General features: G+C 43.2%; 1 protein-coding gene across 6 annotated transcripts in view; it reads left to right on the top strand.

The window, feature by feature from the left end:
- Window positions 1-24,063, top strand: part of LOC136568494 (protein ARK2N-like) — a 99,519-nt gene that overhangs the window by 73,567 nt on the left and 1,889 nt on the right. For 2 of the 6 annotated variants that reach the window (XM_066568497.1, XM_066568495.1), the window contains 2 exons: window positions 17,473-17,599; window positions 20,803-23,743. In XM_066568497.1, the coding sequence (XP_066424594.1) occupies window positions 17,473-17,599; window positions 20,803-20,992 (317 nt within the window). In that variant the 3' untranslated portion in view covers window positions 20,993-23,743. Of the gene's footprint in view, window positions 1-6,695; window positions 7,324-17,472; window positions 17,600-20,802; window positions 23,744-24,063 lie in introns of those variants that run through there. The other 4 variants (XM_066568498.1, XM_066568496.1, XM_066568499.1 and 1 more) reach the window with 4 other exon arrangements.

The raw sequence follows: 24,063 nt of genomic DNA, 5'->3' as shown, positions 1-24,063 counted from the left end.
AGGTATTCCCAAGACTGCAAAAGCCATCCTCCAATGGGCAAATAACATCACGACCCTTTTCTCCAGTATGAGCAAATGCCCACATAGCAGAGGAGAAGGTGTCAATAGACATGTGCACATTCTTAAGTCGGCCAAATTCAGTGATGTGAGTGACATCTGTTTGCCAAAGCTGCAAGGCCTTTAGGCCTCTGGGGTTTACCCCTGCTGGTAAAGGTGCAGCAAGTGTATGACAGTCAGCACAAGAACTGACAAAGTCATGAGCCTCAGTTGGGGTCAAATGAAACCGTTTTTGCAAAGTATGTGCACTTTGATGGAAAAAATCATGCGATGCTTTGGCTTGCGCAGTTTTGTCAGGCTGAGCTGCTACCCATGCAGGGTTAGCTAACCTATCAGCCCTGGCATTACCTTCTGTTATGAAACCTGGTAAATTGGTGTGACTCTGAATGTGAAGAATGTAATATGGATGAACTCGGGCCTGAATTGCACACCACAACTGAAACGTTGCATTATTGACTTCCTTCGGAAATGAAAAATCCAAACGTTTGGTTATGTCTGGTATATGACCAGAATCAGAGGTACCTGAGAAAATTGCTGGAATGCCATGGCAACAGCCTTTGATTCAACCAACTGGGCCAAGCCTGACTCTTGGCCTTCTAGCACCTGCCACCCAGATTCATCCTTCCAAGCAACAATGACTTTCCCTGTTTTCCTGAGCCGTCAGTGAAGATGGTGGGTCCTTGCACTGAAACTGGGCTATTTTTTGGCTGCAAAGACAAATTAGTTGATTTTGCCAACTGCAATAACTTATGACTGGGCAGAGGATAGGCAATCTGCCCTGAAAAGTTCTGCAGCACACTTTGTAAAGGAGCGCTGTTAGCAAAGCTCCATTCAAAGTCTTCCCGCTCTACTGGAAGAATAATTTTTGCAGGATCAGCTTCCATTAACTGCAAACACTGTTGACGGCATTTGATTATCAAACGAGCAATCAATTCAAACAATGTGGGTGCTGTCTTTTTTGGTTGATGGGGCAAGAAGACCCATTCCAAAATGTGCAAAGGATCGTACCATTTTTCACTCATTTGGCCAATGATACCTGTAGGATGAGAATCTGGATTGGTAATGAAAACAGTGATATCAATGGAGGGATCTACTTGATAAACCTGATGAGCCGAAATAGCTTGTTGAAATTCCTCCAGAACTCGTTGCGCCTCAGGAGTCAATTTCCAGGGTGAATTCAGATGAGGGTCCCCCTTTAAAATGTTAAACAACAGGGACAATTGTGTTGTGGAAAGCCCCAAATAAAGACGTAACCAAGTGATGGTACCCAGCAATTTCTGGGCATCATTCAGAGTATTAATAGAATCCATGAATTGCACCTCCTGATGTTGAATGACTTGATTGAAAATTTTGACTCCAAAGTATTTCCAAGGAGGATGCTGTTGAACCTTCTCCAGAGCTACTTGCAGCTCATAAGAATGCAGAGCAGTGAACAGCTGAGGCTGTATCCTCAGCAGCTCATCCTGGGTGGATGCCGCCTCCAGGATATCGTCCATATAGTGATAGCAGTATGCATCAGGAAACTGCTCACAGACTGGGGACAAGGCCTGAACCACATACCATTGACAAATAGTCGGGCTGTTCTTACAGCCCTGCAGCAAAACTCTCCATTGATACCTCTGCACAGGTTCAGCATCATTAATTGCAGTAAAGGCAAATTTTGGCTTGTCATCAGGATGCAAAGGAATTGTGAAAAAAAATCCTTCAAATCAATGATCAAAATTTTCCACCCCATAGGGATCATGGTGCATGAGGGCATACCAGGCTTCAACGCCCCCATGCTTTCCATCACTGCATTGATTTTCCAGAGGTCCTGTAACAGCCTTAATTTCCCAGATTTTTTTCTTAATTACAAAGATAGGAGTATTCCAGAGACTCGTGGAAGACTCAATGTGTCCCTGCTGCAATTGTTCCTTAACCAATTCACGAAGGGCGACCAATTTTTCTTTTGTCAGGGGCCACTGGTTTTGCCAGATGAGTTTGTTTACTAGCCACCACAAAGGCAGCATAGGGTACTGTGCACCCTTCAGCACAGTGGCCACCATCAAAAATATGTCCCAATCCGTACCCCCCAGGCTGCCAATACATTCCGCCCCCAGAGGTTGAGTGGAGCTGCAGTGACATAAGGCAGAACTCTAGCCATCTGCCCCTCTGCGTTTTTGACCAACACAGACTGTTGGCTTACAAAGGTCCGTGGTTGTACCTCCCAACCCTTCGATGGCCGAACCTATGGAAGCCAAGGGCCACATAAGAGGCCACACAGAGAAGGAAATGATTATCATGTCAGCCCCTGTGTCGATCAAACCTTGAAGCTGGATCTGAGACAGGCTGGCATCCAGTAGAATCAGGGTACACGTCATCTGTGGTCGCTGAGTAGAAATATCTGCAGTCCAGAAAACTTGCCGCAATCCTGTAGATCCAAAGCCGCCATCCCGATGACTCTGCTGATCAGTCCTGGGGACACATGACTGAAAAGACACAAGTTGAGCAATGCGAGTCCCTGCAGGGATAGTGACGAGGGGGTGGGTGTGGAAACCATGGTACAAATTTGGCCTGTAAATTCAGCGTCAATGACTCCTGGATGCACAAAGATTCCTTGAAGGGTCACACTAGATCTCCCTACAAGCAGTGCACTCAATCCCCAACCCAAAGGTCCAAATGCATCCAGAGGAACTTTATACACATGACAAGATTCTAAGATGACTGTTGCTGCAGTGTGTACATCCACCCTGGCTGCTCCTTGGGTACTGCCCCTAAGCTGGCTGAGTAAGCCTGTGCTGATACCATGCCCTGGGGAATCACTTGTGTCAGAGCACAGTTCCCCTTTGCGCTTTTTCTCCTGTTTCCCGAGCCTGATGCAAAAAGCTGGCCATTGGCATGGTATTTAGACTTACATTGGTTTGTATAATGACCTGGCCTCTCACATCTAGCACACAAAAAATGACCCTTATTTCCTTTCTGCTTCTCTGTTACCTGTTTTTGCTTGCACTTATTTTTCACATCTCTGTTGTCCACACCCACAGGATGCCCAGGCTGGCTGTAAAGCAACAGCCAAAGCAGACATTTTATAGTCTACAGAACCCACTTTAGAGCATGCTTGGACCATATCCGTTCATGTTGGGTCACCCAGAAGAGCCTCTATGATCTTTCTACAATCTTCATTGGCATTATCCTTTGCTAATTGCTTACATAAAATCTGTCTCAAGTTGTCATCCTCAACCTGCTTTTCTAAGGCTGCTGCAATTTTCTCAACAAAGGGCAGAAGTGGTTCCTTTATTCCTTATTTTCACATATCGTGGCTTGGAAGCAGCTGTTTCTATAGTTTTTAACAGTGCCCCAATGCCTATCTTTTGACCCTGCCCAAGAATCCGAGGGTCCCAGGTAGCCTGAACATCAGGATTAGAAAAGATACCCTTCCCCATAAGAGCATCTACTCCAATGGCATATCTGGGATCATCCTGAGGCAATCACATGTTATCTGCTGTAGTCTTATCAGGCACCTGCCTCCAGTTGTCCTCAAAAACTCTAAATTGCACAAGTTGGAACAACACTTGACATAGATGTTTAATATCAAATGGAGCAAGCAGATCAGTGTTTAACACCCTAATAACTTGCATAACTTCTGAAGAACCAAGCCCATATTTTGCTACTTTATCTCGCAAATCCTGTACAACTTTCCATGCTATGACATGCCTGTCGACTTGTCCCATATTTGGAACAGCCTTAAACACAGGAAAGGCTTGGACACCCCCCCTGTGGGGCTACACTGCCTCCCTGATCCACCTGCATCCCTTCTTCAGATGCTGGAACAACTACTTGACTTTCCCCTGTGTCTCTTCCCCCTGCATCTACGGTCTTGATAATTCTGCCCTTGGGCATCGCCATCTTCTCTAGCAAGTCCCAATTCCTGATTTCCAGAGCTCGCAATTTGACCAATTCCCAAAAACGTCTCGGGTGCTTTGGTCGCACAGTCACCTGACACGGTACCAGTGTCTACAGGTGGCTCTGGGGTGGTCTCACAACATGTCGCTGCCAGCACTCAGCTGCCGGGCCACTCCCCTGCTGCAGGACAAGCTGTCGATCTTTATCAGTGTCACTGTCTGCAGCACGTGGGACAGCCTGAAGGAAGTGGAGGAGGGCAGGCCGGCTGGAAGCGCCGAGGCGGGGGGGCAACCAACTATGGCGGGCGCTGTGGGCAGTGGTGCCGAAACAGCAGAAGGCACCGTGCCCGCAGTTCCACATACAGCAGGGGGAGGAGGTGGTGCGGACGCTTGGGCTGACCCTTCAGATGGGAAAGGAGGGGCTGAAGGGACAACAGCTCCAGCCGCGTCACCTGTCTGCAGTGGAGGCACTCCCACCGCTGCTTGCTATGCAGAGAAAGGAGGGGCTGGAGAGGGGGAATGGAACTGGCTGCAGCAAAGGCTCCCCTGCAGCCGTTTGCAGTGCAGAGAGGAGGGGCTGAAGGGGGCAACCATAGGGGGACACTCGGCAATTTCTGGCAGGGACTCAGCTAACGAAGCCTTTGCAAGCTGTGTCACGGGTGACAGATACTTTGGCATTACAAAATCACAGGGAGCAGGGTACTTTGGGGGAACATAATCTTGTGGCAATGGATAGATTTTACGAGCAATTTCTGTGTCTCTCAGGGGTCCAGGCAGAGCCGAAGGAAGGCCGCTAGCAGCCCCCTCAGCCCCCTCGCCTTCTGGCATGTCAGTGTCCATAGAAGGATTGTCCTCACCCTCTGAGTCTGCCGCATCTGTATTGCCCTCCTCCAATGTCCAGCACTGCAATGCTTTAGAGAGAATGCCCCATGTAACTGCTAATTCAAATGCGTCCTTATCTCTGCTGGAGATTTCCTGCCACAGCCAGTCTCCTAGTAACTGCCAAGTGTCCAGGCTAAAAGTGGTCTCAGCATCTACCAAAAATCCATGAGCCTTTGCCCAACAGAGAAGGGCACACAGGGAATGATCTGATACAGCAATTCCCATGTGTGGTAATGCACCCTTCTACACAGAAAGGATGATTTGTTCCTCTGTACAGGTTTGATTCCCCATATTGTAGGGAACCCTTCCCCATCAGCCCACCTAAGCAGTGGTTTGCTCCAGAACACAAACTCTTTGCTGGGGCCCATCCCAACCAGCTCTCAGGCCGGTTCCAGTACCCTTGGTCACAAAAGACCAGCCCCCTCTAAGAGGGCGCAGGGAAAATACTGCCATACCTCTCTCTACGGAGTAGGGAGGGTGACCCCGGTCCTTCAGTCTTGGCTGCAATGAACGTCAGCAGTCACCAGATGTCGCTCTTGTATTAGGGACGGCTGAATGAGACTCCAAGGTCTCAGAAGGCAAATAGTGAAGTTTATTACACATCACATTCTTTTATAGACTGTTCCAAGAAAGCTGGATCTGATTGGTCCTCAATCAACACCCCTCACATCATTGGCCAATTAGGAACAACACCCTTCTTGTAAACATAAGTAAACAATATGTTCAAAACACCAGCTGCAACAGTTAAAGATTATTTTAATTCTTATTCTAATTCTTTCTCTAAGCTTTCTCAAGCTCCCCCAGAGTAATGCCTGGGAAAGTTTATCTGACTTTTTCTCTGACCAGACTGTCAGCATTCACACCTCTGGATGTTAAGGAAAGCATAATTTTGTTGCTAGCTCTGCTATGTCTCCTCTGTACAGTCTGCATTGTGTTTAGAGACAAGACAAAGATTTATAGGGAAGCTGTCCAGAGATCTGCCCATGGGGTGGATAGCCATGAGTGTGGGAGGACGTGAGCAAGTATTTGGAGGGTTTGGAAGTTCACCCCTGAACAACTACAGGACCCTGTTAAACAGATTAAATGTCTGAAGGGAAAATGATGTGGCAGCTCCAGAGAGGGGCGGCTTACTGCAGCGTTCTGGGCACTGACCACTGTCTACTGGATACTGCTCATAATGGTACAGCACTTTCCAAGGGAAGGAAAACAAATCAATGGGCACCGTGGCCACACAAATGGCAACCCAACCAGACAGACAGCCCAAGCCAGTAGCAGTCACCCCTGTTCAGAAGAGGAAATCCAAGACCAAATCAGTTTGCTTAGTGAGTGATGAAGGGGAGGCGTGACCCTCACAACCAGCAAAAGAGACAGAGCCAGAGATAATCATGCAATCCATCTCCATGGGTGAGCTGCATGAGCTGCAGAGAGAGTTCTCCTGCCAGACAGATGAGTCCATATTGACCTGGCTGTTTCACCTCTGGAATGTCACAACTGAAGACATGAACCTAGATGGTAGTGAAGCCAGGCAATTAGGATCCCTGTCCCCGGATGTGTTTATTGATAAGGGGATCGGAAAAAAGCAAAAAAAATCTCAGCCTTTGGAGGTGACTCCTATCAAGTGTCAGGGAAAGATACCTTCACTGTTGTATTGGGTTTGCATGGCCTGGTTTTTGGTAGCTGGGGGCTACAGGGGTGGCTCCTGTAAGGAGCTGCTAGAAGTTTCCTCAGTGTCCAGCAGAACCAGTCCCTGGTGGCTCCAAAGATGGATGTGCCGCTGATCAAGGCTGGGCCAATTAGAAATGGTGGTAACACCACTGTGATAACATATTTAAGAAAAAATCAAAACAAAAAGTGGTGATGCAGTTTTAATTTCAGCCAGAGAAGAGTGAGAATATGTGAGAAGAAAAACTATGCAGACACCAAGGTCAGTGGAGAAGGAGGGGGAGGAGATGCTCCAGATGCCAGAGCTGAGATTCCTCTGCAAACCATGGTGAAACAGGCTTTCCACCTGCAGCCCATGGAGGAGACCCACACTGGAGCAGGTGGATGCCTGGCTGTGACCCCATGGGAGACCTATGGAAAGAGAAGCCCTGTTCCCATGCTAGAGCAGCCCGTCCTTGAATGACTGCACCCTGTGGAAGAGTGATCCATGCTGCAGCAGTTTGAGGAGTACTGTTGCCTGTAGGATGGATTCATGTTGCAGCAGTTTGCCGATCTTTTATTTTGTGAGATGGACTCACATCAGAAAAGTTCACGGAGAACTGTCTCCCATGGGAGGGACCCCATGGTGCAGCAGGGGAATAACTCCTCTCTCTGAGAAGCGGGAGAAGCCACAAGTGATGAACTGACCATAACCTCCATTCCCTGGCTCCCTGAGCTGCTGGGGTAGGAGGTAGAGCTGGGAAGGAGGGAGACATGGGGGTAAGGTGTTTTTAAGGTTTTCTTTTACTTCTCATTATCCTGCTCTGATTTTGTTAGCAATAAATTCACTTACTATCTATAAGTTGAGCCTGTTTTGTCCATGATGGTATTTGGTGAGGGATCTTTCCAGGTCTTTATCTCAACCCCTGAATCCTTTCTTAAATTTTCTGTCCTCTGTCCACCTGTGGAGGGGAGTGAGTGAGCAGCTTTGGTGGGTGCCTGGCATCCAGCCAGCAACAACCCATGACAGCAGGGAAGACCAAGACCTCTATGAGCAGCAAGGCCAGTGAAGCAGCATAGAGAAAGGTAGCCGGTGCCTGAGAGAAATAGCTGAGATGGAGATAATTTTTTCAGATGATGAACAATTCCCTAAAAGTCCAGACTGTGTCCAGTGTACATCACAGATGTGGATGAAATTCATATGGCTCAGGTCGAGCATATATTCCTACTACTTAGCACCCCTGCAATGAAAGGAGAGAGAAGACACAGTGGGTACTTTGACTACCAAACTTTGGAGATAAAGACACTATCGTCCTGTTTGAGGCCCACATCTTGGCCATGGAAACAGAACTGGACAAGCATACCCAGAAATTGGAAGAGAAAAATTGAAGAGGGCCATCAGAAACTCAGAGAGTAGCTTAGGGAAAGAATGTTCCATGTGTCATCAGTACAGACCAGAGCCCCTGCTATTAGGAGCAGGCATCCCCCAGATGGGAAGAAAGAAGGTGCACACCACGAGGTAATCTGTGGTTTTACCTGTATGACCATGGAGAAGACACAGAGATGGGATGGAAAACCCACCTCTGCCCTAGTAGCACAGTTACTGGAGTTGAGAGGAAGAACAACTGCCACAAGAAACTCATCAAGGATAAATGCTTCTCTGGTCTCTCGTGGGCAAGCCCCTAGGTAGAATAGAAGAGATGATGCTGTCTGATCCTCTGGAAGGGACTTCCAGTTCATACTTACAGGGAGGAAGCAACAAGCACTGTGAATAGAACTAGAGGGGCCCTGCCTCTGGCCAGGTAGAGGCAAGGGACAATCAGATCTATTGGACTGTGTGGATCTGATGGCCAGGCCATCAGATCCACAAGAATATAAGGCTCTAGTTGACACTGGTGCACAATGTGCCCTGATGTTCCATCAAGATATGTAGGGATGGAATCTATCCTTATTTCTGGGGTGACAGGGGGGATCCCAACAGCTGACTGTACTGGAAGCTAAAGTCAGCCTGACTGGGGAAGAGTGGCAAAAACACCCCATTGTGACTGGCCCAGAGGCCCCATGCATCCTTGGCATAGATTACCTCAGGAGAGTGTATTTCAAAGACCCAAAAGGGTACTGTTGGCATTCGGGGATAGCTGCTCTGGACACAGAAGAAACAAGACAGCTGAATACTTTGCCTGGTCTCTCAGAGGGGCCTTCTGCTGTGGGACTGATGAGGGTCAAAGAAGAACAGGTATTGATCACCACTGCAACAGTGCATTGTCGCCAACACCACACCAACTGAGACTCCATGATTTCCATCCATCTGTAAACTGGGGAGCCAGGGAGTTGTCAGCAAGACTTGTTCACCCTTTAATAGTCCTATATGGCCAGTGCGTAAGTCCAGTGGAGAGTGGAGGCTGACAGTGGACTGTCATGGCCTGAATGATGTCACACCACTGAGTGCTGCTGTGCTGGACATGCTAGAACTTCAGTACGAGCTGGAGGCCAAGACAGCAAAGTGGTGCTACCATCAACATTGCTAATGCGTTTTTCTCCATTCTTTTAGCAGCAGAGTGCAGGCCACAGTTTGCTTTCCCCTGGAGGGCCATCCAGTACACCTGGAACTGACTGCCCCAGGAGTAGAAACACAACCCAGTCATCTGCCATGAAAAAGGGTGAGGGTCCAGAACACTTGCAGTACATTGATGACATCACTATATGGGGAAACAGAGCAGAGGAAGTTTTTTGAGAAAGGAGAGAAGATAATCCAAATCCTCCTGACATCTGGTTTTGCCATAAAGCAAAGTAAGGTCAAGGGACCTGCCCAGGAAATTCAGTTCTTAGGAGTAAAATTGTCAAGATGAACATTGTGTGGTGGTTTGACAGGAAATGTGTTTTTTGGGATGCTTCGGTCAGGCCAATGGATGTTCAGACTTTAATATTGGCATCTAACCTGGCCATTAGGACATTGGACACGCCTCTGAGAACACGGGGTTAAAAGCAGAGCTCTCCCCTGGGAGGCTCTCTTGGGTTCTGGTGAGGAAAGAGATCAGATCTCTCCCCCGTCCAGCTGCTGCTGCTGGGCAGGAGAGGGGAGCCATGCGGCCGAGTGAGGTAGGCCGAGGCTTGGACCGAGAGGGGAGGTGAAGAGGCCCCCGAGGATGGAAGGGTGGGAGAAGTACCAGGAGGCATCGGGCAGCCCCCCGCCAAGAGAGAGTACAGCCTGTGCCTGAGACTGTAACCTTGAAACTTGATAAACATGGGCCTGTGCCGGCAGCACGGCTGGGAAGGAGAAGAAGGGGGGGGGTGCAGCCGGCCGCTTGTAGGAGCTTTTAACCCCTTTTCGGAGAATGAGAACTTTACAGAACATTGACCTTTCCTAGAAGAGAGATAGAGTGGAAGATGAGGAAGGAAATGTGCAAGTGTGAGAGAGGTCTGGGCGAGTGAGAAATAGTGGAAGAATAGAGAAGAATCCTAGTGGGAAGAGATGATGGAGTGGCTTTTGCTGGACTCTTTTTGTACAGCCATGGACAGAACCATGTTCCTTGTGATACAGAGACTGCATCTAGGGGGAGGCAATGCCTCAGAACCAAGAGGGTTCAGTGTTGGTACCCCTCGGCCCCAGGGGGTGACAAATATGGAGGGGGACAGGTGTCTCAAAGGAGAGACTGTGGGGACAGGTGTTCCAAAGGTGAGACTGTGCTCTTTTTGGAACGGGACAAAGCATCCTTAAAAAGACAACCCTAGAAGCAGCTCTGGTCTGTGTTCAGTGGTGACAGCACTGGACATGAAAGGAAGAGGTCACGATGGCAGATGTACTCTGGGCAGTGCCACGAGTGACACGGAAACACACGAGGCTTCAACTGTGTTTCCAGGGGAAGCCCATGGTACAAGAAGGACTCCTCTCCTCTTGATGAACTGAGGGTTGATTGTCTGAAGGGTGGTGCTGGACCAAGAGTTGGTGATTTGGGGAATAGATGCATTGTATTGGAAATTTGGTGGGGGGAGGAAATGTATTTGTAAGTTTTTCATTTTTCCTGTGTGTGTTCCTTTTTATATATAGTGTAGTGTAGTTAATAAAGTTTTGGTTTTTTTTCTTTCCTAAGTAGGAGCCTGCTTTGCTTATTCCTGGTCACATCTCACAGCAGAAACCAGGGAGAAGGTATCTTCATGGGGGCACTGGCATTGTGCCAGTGTCAAACCACAACACATTGTTAGATTGCAGTGGATGTGATTAACAAAATAGCAGCTATGTCCCCACTGACCAGCAAGAAGAAAACAGGCTTTCTTAGGTACTGTGGGTTTTTGGAAGATGCACATCCCAGAGTAAAGTCAGATTTTAAGCCCTCTCTATCTTGTGACCCAGAAGAAAAATTATTTTAAACGGGGCTATGAACAGCAACAAGGTTTTGAACAGATTAAACAGCAGATTGTTCATGCAGGAGCCCTTGTGTCACAGACATGTTTTATGAAAAATCCTTTCCTTAGAATTTTTTCTCCTGAGAAGCTGAGGCCTCAGGAACAAAATGTAAACAATAATTATCTTCTGCTGTGGAATGCAACAGGTGCATCTTTGATTGGTCTCATGTGGTTGTTTTCTAATTAATGGCCAATCACAGTCCAGCTGTATCGGACTGTCTGGTCAGTCACAAGATTTTATTATCATTCCATTCTTTCTTTTCCTTGCAAGCCTTCTGATGAAATCCTTTCTTCTATTCTTTTAGTGTAGTTTTAATATAATATATATATAATAAAATAATAAATTAGCCTTCTGAAACATGGAGTCAGATCCTCATCTCTTCCCTTGTCCTGGGACCCCTGTGAACACCACCACTTGGGCCAGTCAGGACAAGACAGGATGTGAGGAACATGCTCTACCCTGCAGATTGGAAGAATGGTCCTTCCTGGAGCCTCCGGCAAAAAATACCTGGGGACACTCAAGGACAACCCCTGGGATTCTGGACTTGGGGGTGCAGAGGATCTGAGGCCAGCTACACCCCAACTGAGAAGGAGATCCTAGCAGCTGATGAAGGTTTTCAAGCTGCTTCAAAAGTGATTGGCACTGAAGCACAGTTCCTCCTGGCACTCTGACTGCCAGTGCTGGGCTGGATGTTCAAAGGGAAAGTCCCTTCCACACATCATGCCACTGGTGCTTTGTGGATTAAGTGGATCACTCTGATCACACAGCAAGCTCAGAAAGGAAATCCTAATTTCCCTGGGATCTTAAAGATCGCTGCAAACGGGCCTAAAGGTGAAAATTTTGGACTATCATTAGAAGAGGAGGAGGACAAGGTGAGAGGGGCTAAAGAGGCCCCAGCATATAATCAGCTACCCAAAAGTGAAAAGCAATATGCTCTCTTCACTGATGGGTCCTGACGTATCGCAAGGATTCATCAAAAATGGAAAGCTGCTCTACACAGTCCCACACAATGAGTCACAGAAACTATTGAGGGACAAGGTGGATCAAGTCAGGTTGCAGAGATGAAAGACATCCAGCTGGCTTTATATATGGCTGAAAGAGAGAGATGGCCAACAGTCTACTTCTACACTGACTCCTGGATAATAGCAAGCACCTTGTGGGGATGGGTGGATCAATGGAAGAAGGCCAATTGGCAGCACAGAGGAAAACCCATCTCGACTTCTGAATTGTGGCAAGAGATTGCTGCCTGGGTAGAGAAGTTGACTGTGAAAGTACATCATGTAGATGCACACATACCTAAGAGTTGGGCTAAAAAGGAGCATCACAACAACAGACAGATTGATCAAGTTGCCAAGAATAAAGTGTCTCAGGTAGATCTGGACTGGCAACATAAAGGTGAGTTATTTCTAGCTCAGTGGGCCCATGACGCCTCAGGTCATTGGGGAAGAAATGTAACATACTGATTGGCTCATTACCGAAGGGTGGACTTTACCATGGACATCATCTCCCAGGTTATTCATAACTGTGAAATGTGCTGCAATCAAGCAGGCCAAGCGGGTAAAGCCATTGTGGTATGGGAGATGATGGTCAAAATATAAATATGGGGAGGCCTTTCCGATTCATTACATCACACTCTTGCAAACCTGCCAAGGCAAGTGTTACGTGCTTATCATGGGGGAAGCAATCACTGGATGGCTGGAGACGCACCCTGTGCCTCACGCCACTGCCTGGAACACCATCTTGGGACTTGAAAAGCAAGTCCTGTGGCTTCATGGCACCCCAGAAATAATTGAGTCGAACAATTAGACTAATTTCAAAAACAACCTCATAGACACCTGGGCCAGAGAGCACGTTATTGAGTAGGTGTATCATATTCCCTATCATGCATCAGCCTCTAGGAAATTTCAACAGCAGAATGAACTATCAAAAACCACATTGAAAGCAATGGGTGGTGGGACCTTCAAACACTGGGATCTGCATTTGGCCAAGGCCACCTGGTTAGTTAACATCCAAGGTTCTACCAATCAAGGTGTCCCTGCTCTGTCAGGACCCTTATGTACCACAGAGAAAAAGTCCTTGTGGTACAAATGAGAAATAAAGACAGATTGGATTAGCCCTGCCTTAGGCAAAGACAAACTTATCGGTGGGATTGTTTTTGCTTAAGGATCTGGTTGCACTTGGTGGGTAATGCAGAGGAATGGGGAAGCACAATCCCTCAAGGGGATGTGATTTTTTGGTTAGAACTGTCTGTAATGTTGAATTATATATGTAATATTAGTTGTTGAATGACGCTCCCATTATATATCATAAATACCTGGCCAATGAATTTGGACTACTCAAGTTACACTAGTCATGGACTAAAATTAACAAAATTCTTGGGAGAACTGTCATTGAACACTTAAATAATAACTGTGTTTGTATATAGTTATTTGTATGTGTATGTGTATACATTTTAAAGCTATAAAATCTGGGCATGAGATCCATGGTATAGAATAAGGGGTGACAATGTCTTGGGTACAGAGACAAGGAGGTGGAGCTTTCAGTGCTGTTTATTCAATATTCAATACCATTTTACATCATAACCATGGGCATGTGTTGGGGTTTGACACTGGCTAGAAGCTAGAAGCCAGGCACCCACAAAAAACCATTCACTCATTCTCCTCTGCTATAGTTTAGCAGAGGAGGGGGAAAGAACAATCAAAGGGGCTCATGAGTTGAGGTAAGGATTGGGAAGAAACACTCTAAGGGCAAAACTGGCTCAAAACTTGAAAGCTTTAAAGAAAAATTTATTAACAGAATTAAAAGAGGATAATGTGAACTAAAATAAACTTTTAGAACACCTTTCCCCTCCCCTCCAGCCCTTTCCTTTCTACCGACAATGAAAGGAGACAAAACATGGGGTTTTGAGTCAGTTTGTCACTTCTAAAAAATCTTTTTTCAGTTTGCTTAGGGAGAGGAGTCTCTTTTCCTATGCCGTGGGGTCTTTTCCATGGGAGACAGTTTGCTGCGAACTTTTCCAGCATGGTTCTAATTTTCACAAGTAGCAGTCCCGCCCGACCTGCTGCAACGTGAGTCCCTTCCACAGGCAAACAGTCTTCCCACAACTGTTTTCAGGGGTCATTGGTTCATGGGGTGTAGTCTTTTAAGGATGAGCTGTTCTAGTCTGGAAGCTAGGGTCCTCTTTCTATATCTCAGAAAGCAAGGGTCTTCTCTCCCTGTTCAAGTTTCTCACTATATTACAGCTTTTTAGCATCCATGCCCTCCAGTGTGAGCACTCTTTTTCATGGGCTGCGCGTGAACTCTGCATCTCCCCCATACACTTCATGAATTACAGGGAAACTGTTGTATTATAGTCCTCACCATGGCTTGCAGAAGGATTTCATCTCCAATGCCCAGAGCACCTCCTCCTCTCCCTCCCTCCTTTGCATCAACCTTAGTGTCGTCATGTTGCTCTCCTCATGTGTCTTCACCTTTTCATTGACTTGGGAAAGAATTGGTGTTTGTAGGTTCATTTGTTCTCAAGTTCTATCAATTGAAAAGTTTTTATAGAATTCTGCAGTGCTGAAAGGTTGATCCCATCCGGGTTCTGCATTGGGGAGCTGCTTGCCATGCCCTTCGCTGCTGGCCATGTAGTCCCTGCCAGAACCGAGCAGGTGGTGCCGGCTGCCATTTAGGGCTTCTGTTCATGCAGGGCATCGAAAAGGAGAAGCTATTGTCACTGCCCCTGCTCTTCTGTCCACAGCACAGCTGGTTAAAAGTAGCTAAGCAAGTAAAGTTCATTGCGAGCCATGCTGTGCCACCCCGACTGCACCGCCCCAGCTGTGCCGCCACTCCCAGCTCTGCGATGGCGGCGGCCGTGTGCCTGCTCCTGGCCCTGGCCACCCCCAGTGCCAGCCACAAGGCTGCTCTCAGTGCTAGGAGGGCACTGGCACCTACCCACCCCTCTGAGGAAGAAAGAGAGCTTCCCATGGCTTTTTTCTTTCTTAAATATGCTATGACAGAGGCATTCCCAACTTCTCTAATTGGGTCAGCCAATATGTCCATTATCAGCGCCTTCAGGGATTGGCTCTGCTGGACATAGTAGAAGTTTCTAGGAGTTTCTCTCTCAGAGGCAGCTTCTGTGGCTTCCTCCACCTCCACTAAAAGCCAGGTTGTGTTAAACTAACACAGCACACTTTTGGCAGGGAAAATGCCATGGCCAGAAATGGAAAGGGGGCCATTTTTGTTTGGCTCACTCCAGCTAAAGGACCTGCAGATCCCAGCACCCCATGCCCCACCATTTCCCCCCATTTCCCATCCGTCCAGGATGTTTTTGCAGAACAAGGGGCTGAGGAGAGACATCGGCACCACTCCAGGGGGATGGTGCTGAAGTGACAGCTCTGTTATGCAGCTGAGACCAGTGGAGCCAGGGCTGCACAGCTTTCAGTTCACCATGGGACCAGTTCTTCCCCCCCTTCGGGGTAGCAAAGTGACCTGGAGCAAGGGCACTGATTATAACTGAGTCTGGCCAAGCCAAGAGGGAGTCCAGCTGAGCCGAAAAGGAGCCCAGTGAGGTGGTAAGAAGAGGCAGTAAGGTGGCAGAACCAACCTCCTCACACACCCCCAGTGGTAGTGGCAGTGCAGGAACCTGGTGTCAAAGTGAACTCAGCAGGGAGAGATACTCACTGCCACCACCACTGCCACTGCTGCAGTGCCTGGGCAGGAAACCCTCCACTCCAAATCTGGAGCTGCTCCAGGCAGCACCAGCACCTCCCATCCCCCATTGGAATTGCTCCCTAAGTCCCTGCCATCTTTTCTTTGTTCCAGAGAGGCCACATGATATTGTTGACTTTTTCTGAGTGTGGAAATGAAACTGGAGATAATTTTAGTAAGGAGGTAATATATAAGAGCAGATCTTTATTTGAAGGCCTTTGGGGGCAGTTATGGAAAGATGTGAACAAAAGCCCACCTCCACAGGGGTGAGTACATTTTTATAGGTTTTAGGAAATCAGCATAATTGATAAAAAGCAACAGTTAGGAGGACAAGTGGTGATGCAATTTCCCCCTAGGTCAAGCCCCTTCTCTGGAGTCCCTCCTCTTCACCACTAGCTGTACTTTGTCCATGAAAATGTATCTTGAAGAGTTGTTCTCAACCTTGGTTCCCAGGAAGAACAAAGATAGCATAGGGGCCTTGTACCCCCCGGGGCTTAGAGATCTGGAATTTGTTTTGTGTTTCTGCCTAGGGAAAGGCCATGGAAAAGTACTGGGAAAACTAGCCACTAATACAATAGACTACAGAGCTACAAATATATGTGCGAAGAATACCAAAAACGTATAAAAGAAGAAAAGGCAAACCCCAAAACATCATCAACACCTTGCTTTTGTTGGTTAAACCACTCTTTTGTACAATTTTCTTTTTTATTGTTGTGTTTATTGCTATTTTATTTACTAAAAATGTGTCTCTAACCTTTTTTAACCTCTTGTAGTTTCATTTTTTGGTATTTTTCTTCCCTCCACTGTCATGAGGAAGGGAAGGGGGAAAGGGCTCATTCAATCTTAAACTTTTCATCACTGTAAAACTGTTACATCCTCTCATCTTTGAAGACATGCCTACTCAAGCTAGATATACATAATATATTCACCTCCTCTCAAATTTCCTGCTTGACTACTGATTCTTCCCTTGTGTAATACAGATGAGTGAGTGGTTCCCAAGGAGTAGGTAGTGTCATCTGCTTCAAGGCTGCCCAGTATACCCCAGGTTACTGCTAAAGAGACAGTAGAAATAATTGTCTTTTTTTGTTCCCTAAAACAACATTTTTAAAAATAAAAATTATCTTTTTCAATTTAAATCTTATTTTTAATTGATTTTTAAAATAATGTATTTACTGTAAAAGAAATAATTTGGTCTGGTTTGTGTTTTCTATACAAATATTATTTAATATGTCCAAACAAAGCTTCACTAATTGGGGTTAAGAACCTTCTTAGTGTTTAGAGAGGACAGACTGAGGAACTAGATATCATTGAGGAACTGTAATTAAAAAAAACACTGCTGTATATGGGACTTGAGAAAAACAGAAGGTTTTTTTACAAGTCTTTGCAATAATGTTAGAGCAGATGTGTGAAGCAGCATGGCCAGAAACTGATGGGTTTATTGTTTTTTATTTCATTGACTGGCTTCCCCTATTTAAAAAAAAAAATTCCTCAGTGTGTGATATTTATGTCCAGCCTATAGGCTTTATTTTTCACAGTATCAAGTTTTATTTATTTGCATTAGATGGTCTTGTTTCTTTATTTAACAGGGGTTTAGGCAGTCTAACTCAGCATTGTCATAAAAGAACAGCTGGAAATCCTAATTACATTGAATGTTCTTGATGCAACAATCAGACTTGGTTCACATTTGTGTGATAACACTATCACTGGAGCTATTGAGACTGGATAAATCCAGCGGTCATCTTGTATTGGGTGATAAACAGAAAGTTGGATAACTTAATCTAAAACTATTTCCATTTGCAGTGTTTCAGTATTTTGGTTTCTTTTTTGTTCACTTGGGAAATTCCTTTTTCAGCTGATTTTTGAGTTATGTAAGTTGTTAAACATTGGCTGTATTTGCATTTTCCCCATCTATAGGTCATTTGGATCCAGGCTTCCTTGCAGGTGACAAAATATCTTTAAGTAATGTCCAGATCAATAATGAAATTAATATCGCCTCTTCTGATAGTGAAGTAGAGATTGTTGGAGTTCAGGAACATGCCAGGTATGAATTCCTTTTTCTTGTTCTAATATTTATTTCATTTTATCAGAATATCTGTATTGCCAAAATTAATAAAGAAAAAAAATGCTGACTTTCACTGCTTTAGTTATCCATCCATGACTGATGTCCAAAAGGTAGCAAATGTTGCACTCGTTTTTTCTGTTCCACTGGTCACGGTGATATCAGAATGTATTTTTCTTTAGAACATTACCAACTTGATAAGTATTCATATTAAGCTTGTGATTTGATATCAAACATTAACAGGCTAAAGATATGTACTATTAAAGTACCAAATATTGAAATACCAAATGTATAGACATCAGGACTTCAGATTTTAAAGGCATAGTGTGAATATGCAAATAATGAAACTAAAATATTTATATAGGTTCTTGTTTCCTTTCAAAATATTAGCTTTAAGCATTTAATCAGCTTCCACTTTAATTAATCAGTAGTTGTAAAAATGCTATTAACTTTTCAATAGCTTATATCTTAAGATAACCCCTTTAGATTGAAAATCATATCTTCATGAATCTTGGTTTTATTTCAGGATACAAGAGAGTTCAAATCCCCAAAGTAAAGGAGGGTACAGAAACCAGAGGTTTCAAGCTCAGATAGAAAGCTGTCCAGCTGTGCTTCAGGTGTTATTCTTACTAGGCATTTTTTAATGTTACTCTTCATCTTTAATCTATGATCTTTCTTTGCCTTAAGATATCATGAAGCAGTTGAACAAGACTGGCATTTGCATATAGTATGGAGTGTCAATTTGGTGGAATAAAAGCAAGTTAAAACACTATACGGACAAGGTCTCTCTAAAACTAGTCTGCTGCCTGGTGGATGTGGTGGATGCTTGGAGTCAGAAAAGGCACGTGAGGGGCAAAGCAGAGCTGTTCCTTGTTGTCCCTTCACCACATCTTTCTTTGTGAAAGGAAGAAGGAAGGTGTGTAGGACCCAGTTTCCCAGGCAGGAAACTGTCTTTGCTTTTAGAATAATGAAAGTCCTTGAGTGGCTAACTCTTTTGGAAGATACTAATTCCTTAAGAAGTAGCTGTCCTGACTGTTTATCCAGCAGACCCAGGGCTTGGAGTATCTTTGTGCCAATAATAAGCAGTGTGGACTTGTCCTACAATACTAGTTTGTGTAAATCTGTCTAGCACTATGCATGCACAACCCTTCTGTTTGAGGTCCCCTATTCAAAAACTTTCCATGCCGCTTCCCTCAATAATATTTACTGTGTACAAGAAGGGAAATGTGAAGTAAATGCAGAACTGCCGTTTAAAATCAGTTTTAGTAGATATGGACTGAAATAATTTCAACAAAGGCAGACTTCACACTTTTGTGCTTTCCTTTGTTCATGTAACTATCTATCATCTCCCACAGACTAGTTTTTACTGGCTCTGTTAAATACTCACGTGTTTCAGTTGTTCAAATCCTATTTAGAATTGTATTTCTCTTGCAGGTCTAGGCTTGCAGTTATGAAATATTGGTGGGCTTCTTTCAGGGTTGTCTTTTGGAAAAGGTTTAGGTTTTTGATCAGTATTTTTACATGCTTAGCATGGTGTTTGGATTCTGTTCTCTTGCTCACACTGTTTTTTATCATGCTCCATATTCCATGTCATTATTGGACTGGTGTGAGTCATGACACCCTGGAGTTTGTCCATCATTTGTAGTTTTTCAGATTATGAACGTATTGGTGCAGTTTTTCATCATTAGAATATTACTTGGCATCTACTTAAGACACAAAGACTATTTTTTTTTAGTTTGTTTAATTTTTTCCAGTTATGCTTAAAAATATTTCTTCTTAAAAGAAAGAAATCAGATACATTTGTTAGAGTTCCGGTCTCTTATTGCTAATTCTTTGTAGATACATACTTTAAGTATGTATTTTTAACACTGAAGAAGTAATGAAAAAGTCATTTTAAACATCAAAACATCACATCCAAAAGTAAATAGTGTATCTGAGAAGGCAATGAGACATTTATATTCAGAGAAGTTACAGCTCAGAGAATGAGATTTTTCATTCTATTTAATGAAATTATAACAAGAACTAAGAGAGATGAGCATAACCTAAGTAGTTCTGGAGAAAATAAATTGCATTGCCTCAAAAAAAAAAAAAATTAAAAAAAAATGCCTGGGATATTTGAGCAACTCATAAAATTTAGGTTCCTGAAATACAGTACATGCACATTCACAAAGAAATGGGAAAAGCTTACCCCAGCAGCCAAAACACCTCCTACTTATGTGTGCAGCCACCATCAGTGCTTATAAGAGGCAAACCAATTTTTGGAGCACCAGATAGCAAGTTTTCCTAGTGTTTGTTTAAAAATTACAGGTGGAAATTATAATCTTAAATGCTCCAGTAAATTCTTGTCATCACTTTATCATATAACAAAATTGGTCTTTCATTGTGTTGTGTTTTTTTACTAATTATTATTATCTTGTACTTCAATCATATCTACTATGAATGTAATAAGTAAAAATACTATGCAAATAAGTAGATATGTACCTTGCTTCAGCAAGGCACTTGAGTGTGTGTTTATCTATCTTTAAATATATTATTTAGTCTCATTGACTATAATCACTGAAAGATTCATTGTTTTGCTGAAGTTGGGCTGTACTGTTATCAGTGAGCATTTCTCAGCATTATTGTAATTTTAGTTAAGAAGACCAAAATAAATATCAAATGCAATGACTGTAATAATGGAATTGACAAGCTTTCTTTTTTAAATATTGTAATTAAAGTATCATTGCCTCCTTATATTAACATGGGTTTGATTTCATATAGAAAGATAGCTTTTCTTTGTCACATCCAACCTCACTTAAAATTTTTCTCTTTTTAAGTCCAGCGGGTAAAAGTGCTATCAAGAAACTATGCTTCTCAATAGTGCATGGTATTACACATAATAGGGTAGACTTCTTCAAGATCCTTGGGATCCGTGCACATATTTTATAAGGAATATCACTTTATACCCACTGGCAGAATTCAGTTCTTAAAAATAATTTTATCACCACCACCAAGTTTAAATTTAGTCTCAGCTTTGTTTACTGGGTATTTAAGATGTGATTGACTCTACAAATGGAAAATCCATGAGGACATTTTAGAGAGGGGCATGTTAACAAGATGCCTATGTGATAAAACACTGCAGCTAAGAATTTTGCTCCTCAATTCAATAGTAGATTTATTCCTTTGTGGTTTTTGCCTTGCTACAGGTATGTGCATCCCAGGGGAGGTGTGATTCAGAGTGTGTCATCTTGGAAGCGTGGCTCAAGCTCACAATATATTAACACTCAGCAAACACAATCATGGACAGCAGTGACTCCCCAACAGAACTGGTCTTCACCCCCAGAAGTAGTAGACCTCACTTTGGATGAGGATACAAGACGCAAATATCTACTGTAATGCAGTGTCCCTTTGTTTCTGTCCCCACCCCTTCTCCCCTTTGTGGCACAGAAGTTCATTGTTAAAGCTTCAACTTTAGAAGCTCCCTTCTTGGCTTTAAGAAATTCAAACTCATGATCTTTTTCATTCCCATAAGAATGTAGTATGATTTCAATATAATTTAAAATGGTTTTGCCTTTTCAAAGAAGGATTCCTCCCACAATTAAAACCTAATAGCACCAAATTTAAAACACATCTACAGTTTCTAACATGTGTATGTTAATCTGAAGAAATAACTGTGTGCAGACTTATGTCCACCCACCCTTTCTCAGCTCCAATTTCAGAACATTTTTAATTTATCAGTATATTGAGTTGGTTAGTAGAAGTTAGTGTTTTGCTGTGTGAGCATCAGTGATTTTGAAAAATGCTGTGTCCTCACTGATTTCAGTGGAACTGAGGGGTATTCAATACTTCTGAAAATTGGGCCAAGAGTATTTTTACCCAAGCTGATTTGGATATTTTACCAGCAAGAGGGACTGTCTTTAATGCAAACGGCCCATAACATATGCACTGAACAGCTTTTATTTTAAGAATTTTTATTTTCAATATAATTTATAGTTTGCACTCTTCAGTTGTATTTTATCTGACTACTGTGTTTCACTGATCATTTATCATGTCTTCTTATGGTTTAAAATAGTAATAGTAGTGACTTAGTAGCAGATGATTATGGCAAAAGCACAGGAAAAAGAAAAGTAATAAAAAGGCCCAGCATCCCTCTCTTTTTTAAATAGAGCTCTTTTTTTTTCCTAAATGAATCTTGCCTGGAGTAGGAGAGAAATGAAACATTTTGCTTGCAGTCCTCATTTCTACTGTTGCTTATTTGCGTCATTCACCATCTCAAAAAAAACCCAACCCCAAACAAGTTCCAAAATCCTAGTCTGGCAAAGCACTTTAGCAGCTGTGTAACATTCAGCAAGGACAGTTTGCTGAAACTAGATGGACCATTCAAGTGCTTAAAACTCTGTCCTAAAAGGTGTTGCAGGATAAGAACTTAAGGTTGTGATTTTTAAATTTATTTTTTTTAATAGATCTGGACTATTTTCCTGGCTTTAGGTCATGTCTCTTATACTAATTTTGGAATTGTTTTTTTCAGATATGATTCAGGAAACACTTTCTACCAGAATATTTACTGAAATCAGCGAAACTACTTACTTTAGCAGGCTGTAGTTTCTGTAGTGTATATGGAAATTCTTGTCACTCACCTGTCATTTTTAGCCTTTCTCAAGGCAAAAACCAAAGATTAGACTTTACAAGATTATATTCATTTTAAATGTCTATTGTGCAATTACAACATTTCTTTGTATTCCTGTTGTTTCTAGTGGGAATTTTGTACAGCTCTATCATCAGATTTTCTGCCATTTGAGGCTGAACAGGCAGTAATGAGGACATGGGAAGTTCTGTTTTCTTTTTGTGTTGGCTGGTTTATAAATTTTATTTGGCTTCCAATCATTTTATCTGCAGGCAAAAACAAAAACAAAAAAAAACAGAACAGCTCAGACTGCACTTTAAAGAACAATTAGATAAGGGATTGATATTCCAATTTCAAGCTTTCTAAAACATTGAATATAAGTATATTGCATGCCCAGAAAAATGTATGTGGTGCTTCTAGTGACTGATTTCTTTCTCTGGGGGAAGGAAAGAGGTAGGGAGGGGAGTGTGGATGGAGCCCATTCACACTGTAGTAGGGAAAAGCCCCATGCTATTTGGTCACTATAATCAATAGTGGCCGTCAATCTTTTCTCCTTGCATTTTAATCACACAACTCAGCCATTATTTTAGTGAGCTAGCACACATTTTGCAACAGTAACTTAAACAGTGACATACTGTGGCTGCTTTTTCCTGTTCCACAAAGTCTTTTGAACATCAATTGTGAAGAAAGTTGCAGAAATCCATTCGTAGTCCTTCTATTAAAAATGCAAGCTAATGCTCTTGTTTTTCAGTTTGTATATGATGTGAGTTCCATGTATATATAAAAACAACTGCATCCTAACCAAGCTTACTCCAATTGTGCACTGTGTTTGTTTAAACAATTTATGTATTGTAGTCTGATGCAAGTTTTCTTTTATTTAAAACACTAAATGCTACATTTTTTTTCTTATTCTTAACAAATTTGAAAGGGTGATGAGTAATCTGAAAACTGCAATCACTGTATAGCTAGGAAGTTGTTTGGTTTTCTTTTTTTTTTTCCTTTTTTTTTTCTTTTAATAAGAGCAAAAGGTGCCTGTGTGATTTTGCTCTTCTCAACAGGAAACAGAAATGATAGCCATTGTATGGCTAAGAACCAATGCACTTGGGCCTGATCCAAAACCCATTGGAGTTGATGGGGGACTTTCCATGAACTTATGAACTTTAGTATGCATTGCCTCAAGCCCTTCAGGGTTTAGCAGTTCCTGAATTGCTGGAGTGTGAACTTGGAATCTTCTTTAGTGAAAACAAAGCATTGCTTAGAATATAAATGTTTAAAACGTGGAACCCTAGTTAAAAATTCTAAATTGTTCTCAACAGTCATTATTTAGTTCTCATTTTCCATCTAGTATTTAATGGTCTTTGAAGAAAAAATAATAATAAAACAGAGTGGTTTATATATATATTTTTTTTTTTTGTGCAAGATAAGACCTTCTGTTTTTTGAATCAAGTCCGTAGCATAAAGGTTAAACTATTTAAAGACAAAATAAAATGGTGTATTATTTAAATAATATAAATTTGTTTGGGATTTCTTTCCACTTGCATCAATCTGCTTTGTCACATCGCCAAACTAAAGCCCTAAGGTCCGGGTTACAACTGTCCAAATTAGCACTTTTCCCCACTCTAATGTGTTTAATTTTGCACATTTAGAATGTAAAAGTGATTTCCTGACTGTAAAAGCTTGCTTTTATCTGTCAGACTAGAGCAGGACCATCACTTCTCCCTGTAACACTGGTGGGGGGTGTCAGGGAATGTCCAGGTACCAGTAACAAGCAGCTGCTGCCCATCATAGAACCATACAATGATGTGGGTTGAAAGGGGCCTTAAAGACAGTTGGCAGGGACACC

Source organism: Molothrus aeneus, chromosome W (assembly GCF_037042795.1).
Source record: "Molothrus aeneus isolate 106 chromosome W, BPBGC_Maene_1.0, whole genome shotgun sequence".
Taxonomy (NCBI): Eukaryota; Metazoa; Chordata; class Aves; order Passeriformes; family Icteridae; genus Molothrus; species Molothrus aeneus.
The sequence above is the reverse complement of the archived record's forward strand: the minus strand, read 5'-3'. Positions and strand labels throughout refer to the sequence as shown.